The 6,509-nt window shown below is 35.5% G+C and overlaps 2 protein-coding genes across 2 annotated transcripts; both read right to left on the bottom strand.

Moving 5' to 3' along the window:
• Positions 1-2,238: 2,238 nt before the first annotated feature.
• On the bottom strand, positions 2,239-3,767 carry LOC115950558. The gene is made up of 2 exons (XM_031067752.1): positions 3,217-3,767; positions 2,239-2,778 (listed from the first exon to the last, which is right to left on the bottom strand). The coding sequence occupies exons 1-2, from the start codon at positions 3,547-3,549 to the stop codon at positions 2,239-2,241; spliced, it is 873 nt and encodes a 290-aa protein (XP_030923612.1). The 5' UTR covers positions 3,550-3,767.
• A 47-nt stretch (positions 3,768-3,814) lies between these two features.
• LOC115985848 lies at positions 3,815-5,204 on the bottom strand. Its single transcript, XM_031108768.1, has 3 exons — positions 4,688-5,204; positions 4,383-4,608; positions 3,815-4,279 (listed from the first exon to the last, which is right to left on the bottom strand). The coding sequence occupies exons 1-3, from the start codon at positions 5,180-5,182 to the stop codon at positions 3,825-3,827; spliced, it is 1,176 nt and encodes a 391-aa protein (XP_030964628.1). The 5' UTR covers positions 5,183-5,204; the 3' UTR covers positions 3,815-3,824.
• Between the last annotated feature and the right edge of the window lie 1,305 nt (positions 5,205-6,509).

Raw genomic sequence — 6,509 nt, 5'->3', positions numbered from 1 at the left:
TGAGGAAAGAGCTGTCATTTGCCTACCCATCATACTTTTAAGTCTTAATATGGTTTGTTAAAGACATATCAAGCCCAATAGTCAAGGTCCAAACCCAATTTTACTTAATGTGTGCAAGACAAAAAAATATATTTGTTCCACAAGTCTGTTAACTATAGTTAATATATGGTCAATTTAAGGTTTTTCTTTTGTTGTAACACAAGATTTGTACTTCACTCATAGATAAGATATGTAGCTCTCAAAGGTTTCTTCTATATTCATAGACAATTAGTTTAGACCACATAAATTTCCAATGTTTCTTTCTTCTTCTCTTTTATGTTTCTTTCCTCCTATTTATTTAACATTGTTTGTTATCCTATCATTATACTACATCCTAAAATCAAGCTTGTTTGGGGCAAGTTTCATTTTCTTTAAAAAAATCTTCAAAATCGTTAGAGATATATTAAACCCAATAGCATAGGGGAGCCTAATCTTACTTAATGTGTAAACCAAGTACAAATCTTGTATTACAATGAACCCAATATATATAGGTACATAAAAGAGGCTAAATCCTAGATTAACTATATTAATTATGATTAATAGACTTGTTGTACAAGTATAATACTTGGCTTGCACACTAAGTTAGATTGGACTTGAGCCTATACTATTGGGCTTAATATATCTCTAACAAAAATATAAAAAATAAAACATTTGAAAATTAAATAATCTTTCTAAAGTGCACTAAAAAAAAAAAAAGGTTAAAGTGCAAACTACATCCTTGAAGTTCAGTGTTTTTGGATTTTATTCTCTAAAATTTTAAAATTTGAATTTTACACTCTTAAAATTATATTTCATTTAAATCAACAATGCTTCCATCTATATTTTCTGTTAAATAAAACATAATCTTGTCACGTGTATTTAGTTAATTTAATAAAATAATACCACATGGCATAATAACAATGACATAGCATCATTTTTAAAGCATTAATTTTTTTTCCTCTAAGGAGTTCATAATTTTTAATTGGGGGAAGCCTAAAATAATTGAGTTTAGTTAACTTTTTAAAGAGCTTAACTACCCGTTTGGGTATTGATGAAAATCTAGCTTATTGCGTCTGTGTTTTCTTTCTTTTTTTTAGCCGCATGTTTTTGTGGCTGTTGGCTTTTCTAGTGGGTTCCGTGCATTGTTCACGAAACCCACAAATCTTTTTTTTCAACAAAACTTTCATTAAAAATAAGTCTGACAGTATTATTCACATATTTAAAAATTATTTTGTTACAGTATTTTTAATTTTCAACAAAATAAACGGTATCTCAACACACCTTAAATGAGAATTTCAAAAATTTTAGAGTACACGCATATCACAATTTTTTATGAACAATGTGAAAGAAACGCGGTAGTGGACAGGGAAATGTGGTAGTACGGAATCTACCGACAGAGTGACAGTCTGATAGACAGCACATGGAGGTCTAATTGGCCCTTAACTTGAAGGACTTTATTGGTCAAAATAGGTAACAACCAATGTCATCAAACGTTTAGGTTTGTGCTTATCGAAGAAAAAAAAAAAACATTTAGGCTGTGTTTGGTTGCTGGAAATCGTTTTCCGGAAAATACATATTTTCCGGAAATGCTAATTTCCGGAAAAGGAAAATGTATTTGGGTGTTTGGCTGTTTCGGAAATCGTTTTACGGAAAATCAATTTCGGTGTTTGATTCGTCCAAATATTTTACGGAAATCGTTTTACGGAAATTTAATTCCGGTGTTTGATTCGTCCAAATATTTTACGGAAAATACTTTACGGAAAACGTTTTCCCATGTTTGGTTCGGAAAATACTTTACGGAAAATAGTTTGGATCAACATAATCGAGCTGGAGTTAGAGCTTAAAAATAACTAGTTTGAAGCTATATTTTACTCTATAGATAAAATTCAAGAACCTGCATTCCCTATACATATCTGTAACAATACTTTACGGAAAATTATGGTCATTTGGTTCAACATCAAACATAATCATTCGAATATACCCATAATATTTATATAAAAACAGCCACATCAATCGTTCACCATTGGCATTACACCTCAATGGCATACAAAAATGATACCTATTTGTGGTATCTGAACAGTACAAATACATAATTTGGGCAATTGTATCGTCCCAATAATACAAAAGAGTACATATATAATACATTGATAGGTCAATATTAATACTACAACATAAGTTAATTCCTAAATCTACCATCACAGTCAACATGAAATAAGCAAATCAAATTTGTGAGAAAAAATAACCATCTAACCATAGCTTCCTCAACCTAGCATTCTTGGCTAAAAATCTACGTGCCGTCTTCTCATTCTCACAAAGATGGTCGAAGGCAGTAGCGAGCAGATCTTCGCTATATCCCTCCGCCATCATAGCCATTACCTCATTATACAAAGTTGTATAATCTACCGGGCCCCGATTAATTTCTTTCAGAGCGCCAGCTATTTCCTTCAGCTGATCAGACAGATCAGTCAGCACACTATCATCAACATTAGAAGCTGCACGCCCTCTTTTGCGGGACTTGGAAATTCCCAACCCAGTGGTGGATGATTCATTTGCGTTCTTCCCCTTTTCAGCCACACATTCCTCCACATTATCTGCAACAAACTCTGCACTATCCCCATTATCCCCATTATCTGGCTCATTTTCGATATCCACTCCGGACTTAGCAAAGCCACCTGTGGCTGTGTCCTTTCCCACCACAATCGCTAATTCATCGTAAAACTCAATTTTTTTGTTCAGATACTCGGCATGCTTCCGATGTGCCTGTAAGGGAGAAAAGAACGTATATAACAATGCAATAATAACTTCACTCATAAATTCAATATAAAAGACTATGCAATAACAATTAAAGCAAATACTCCATACTTTTTCCTACATTTTCTCAGTAATCAAACAAGTAATGCAAAAAAACTCTCAAATAAGGATGAAACAAGTAAATACATTATGTTACTATTATGCACACTTCACTGCTAAGAGAGCCCAATTAAAAAGAAAAAAGAAAAAAAAACACAACAGCAAGCACAAATCTTTTGGTTAAAAACTTTGTTTTCTTTCATTCACTTCTTCCTAGCAACCAAATAGAAAGATCAAAGAAAACAGTGGGTCCTTAATTTCCTATTATTCCCAAGTCATAGCTGAAAAAAACCCATTAAAAAAATCACCTTAAAAAAAGTATTAAGAAAATATAGTTAGAAGCCATACCATAACTTCTTCTTGGTATGTTTTAGTGTCACAAGTTATCATTTTCAGATTTTCGTCCCAACCGAATCCACTCTTCTTTCTAAGCTCTTGAATAGTTGCCCACATGGACCTTAGAGTCCGCATCCGGTTCTCCACAAATACAGGGTGGCACTCAACCCCGAAATGGGCCGTTATCTCCTTCGCTACAAGAGCAAAGGAGCCGGCCCTAAAAGTATTAGAGGGCTTATTGCCCTTTCCAGCCTCCTCTGTAAGTATCTTTAGCATCATCTCATGCATAGGTGGCAGCCACCTAAATTGCTTGCTGCCGCTAACTTTTTCTTTGCCCTTTGACATTACTACATATGAAAATAGTATAGTGAGAGTAGCATTTAGTAATTACGCTCGGAACATGAATAACAAATCAAACACACATACAACCACGCTTATGAATGTGCACAACAGAATGGAACATGCTAACTATGGAAATGACAATGTAATACCATCAAATAACAATGTAATGCTAAAAATTCTTTTTCATTACATCACCAAAAGTCTATATTACATACATTGTCTTTACAAAAAAACAAAAAGGAAAAACACAATACAATCATAGAAATCTAAATAAAATACTACTCTCCACTCCTGATATAATCAGACCACATGGCTTGGCATATCTCATCTCTCTTAGCATTCCATGATCTACTATCTTCGACGGACTCCCGATGGGATTGTGTTTCTTGTTGGTGGTCACTAAGCTCTACTTGGTTCATTGCATCTTCCATAATATGGTCATTTGGTTCAACCCCCATAATGTGATTATGAACCACACAACACGCTAACACTACTTTCACTTGGGTTGGGAAAGACCAATATGGTTCTGCATCCAACACTCGAAAACGTTTTTTCACCACTCCAAACCCTCGCTCAATGGTAGTTCTCAATGAAGAGTGTCGGAGGTTGAACAATTCTTGCGCATTCTCAGGAGGACGATCACTAAACTCTTTCAAGTGATATCGTACACTCCGATACGGTGACAATATTCCATTTTTATTACCATACCCAGCATCACCAAGATAAAATTTACCTACATATATTAAAAAAAAAAAACCAAATCACTACTATGTTTAGGAAAACACATAATATTTATTAAACTAACAAACCAAAAGGGTGAAGTAATCGTGTAATACCATTGGGAATTGAAAATCCCCCTGTCCTAGCAAATGCATCATTTAATACACGTGAATCATGTGCACTGCCTTCCCATCCAGCCAACACATAAGTGAACTTTAAGTCAAAACTAATGGCAGCTAACACATTTTGCGTGGTTCCATCTTTGCGACCACGAAATCTTCCTTGTATTTCAGGTGGCACAGATGCACGAACATGTGTACCATCTATTGCTCCAACACAATCCTAATTTTCGACAAACATAATGGTTTAAAATTACATAAATCTTCACAATTTACAAAAACACACAAGTCGCAATATTTACCTTAAAATATGGGTAAAACCTTCTGCTATTCCTTATCTCTGGAGGTGTATCTTCGCTACGCAGTCTTATTAGAGCTCTATATAATTTCAGGACCCCCCTAAGGACAATCTTGAAGTATCTATGAACAGTCTCAGTTGATCTATAGATCCGACTACCCATTACACGAAACCTCACATTATGACCAATAATGTGCAAGAAAATGAACACTTGCTCCGTAACAGACATGTGAACAGTCGGACGTACGTGCTCCCCCTCAGTGAGGGTGTGACATAAGTGGTGGAAAGCTATAGGCTTCATCCTAAGTTGATTCACACAATGTCTCTCACTTCCATGCAAAACACTATTTATGTATTCCTCTCTCTCGGCGGCATGGTTAACATAAGGCGCCCTAGGCAGTTCTCTACGTCTACGTCGTAATTTCTTTAACAATGCAACCCCCACAAGGAGGACAGATGCAACTGAGGCAAGAATTGCGGCTTTGGTTTTTTTCTTCATCTAACAAAATCACAAACATTGTAGTTTAAGAGGTATGTAAACAAGTATGCTATTGATTACACCATAAATAAAATCAGCCACAAACATATAACATCCAAACCATCACATTGCATTCTATTTACACTATAACAATACCATCACATTGATAACTACACATTGATATCGCACAATACCATCACATTACATTCTATTTATAATCACCTATATACCCAAAGCACCTTCAATGAAGGTTTAAACACACACATATTGGTCTGCAAGAACATAATAACACCAAGCATGGGTGAAGCCCCAAAATTTCTACACATAACCCATAACCAAATTCTAATAAAAATAACAGCAAAAACCAATCATGCATAACCAGTCAAGCCCCAAAATTCTAAAAAAAAATTTCAGACCACAAACCAATTGGGAATAACCTGCAATCAGAAAAGCCCCAAAATTGATATATGCATCACCCATAAATACACAGTTTCATAAACAATGGATAATTAAAAAAATTGATAAATATCCTGCAATCAGAAAAGCCCCAAAATTTCATATACATAATCCACAAATACACAGTTTAATCGACAATGGATAATTGAAAAAATTAATAAATAACCTGCAATCAGAAAAGTCCCAAAATTTTGATATACATTACCCACAAATACACAGTTATAAACAATGTATAATACAAAAATTAATAAATAAAAACATGTAAATAATTATATAAATATTTATATAAATAAACAACTAAATAGAAATATATATATATATATATATTTCAGAGATCGGATCGGGCTTTCTCAAAAAAGAAAAAAAGAAAAAAAAAGAGATCGGTGTGGCGGATCGGACGTGTGGACCGGTGAGGTGAGTGGATCGGATGTGTGGGTCGGAGGTGAGGTGAGTGTGTGGCGGATCGGTGTGAGTTTGAGCTGTCACTCACCGTGGGTCTGCGGCGTTTGGCGCGGTGGTCATTCGCCGGATCGGAGCTCTGGGTTGCTGGATCGATCGCGGTTTGGGGTGCGTTTGAATCGACTTTCTCTCGCTCGTTCGCCGGATCGGAGCTCTGGGTTGCTGGATCGATCGCGGTTTGGGGTGCGTTTGAATCGACTTTCTCTCGCTCGTTCGCCGGATCGGAGCTCTGGGTGTGAGGTAGATTGTTTTTTTTTTGTTCTTTCTCTCTCGCTCGCGTGTTGTGTTTTCTGTTTTTTCTCTCCCTCTCTCTGCGTTTTGCAAGCCACGGAAATGAATTGAAGTGAAAATGAAGGCAGAAATTCATTTCCGTGGTCAAGGCTTCAAATTTCGGTCAACAGGAAATCAATTTCCGGAAAATAATATTTTCCGT

The sequence above is a fragment of the Quercus lobata genome, chromosome 1 (genome assembly GCF_001633185.2).
Source record: "Quercus lobata isolate SW786 chromosome 1, ValleyOak3.0 Primary Assembly, whole genome shotgun sequence".
Taxonomy (NCBI): Eukaryota; Viridiplantae; Streptophyta; class Magnoliopsida; order Fagales; family Fagaceae; genus Quercus; species Quercus lobata.
The sequence above is the reverse complement of the archived record's forward strand: the minus strand, read 5'-3'. Positions and strand labels throughout refer to the sequence as shown.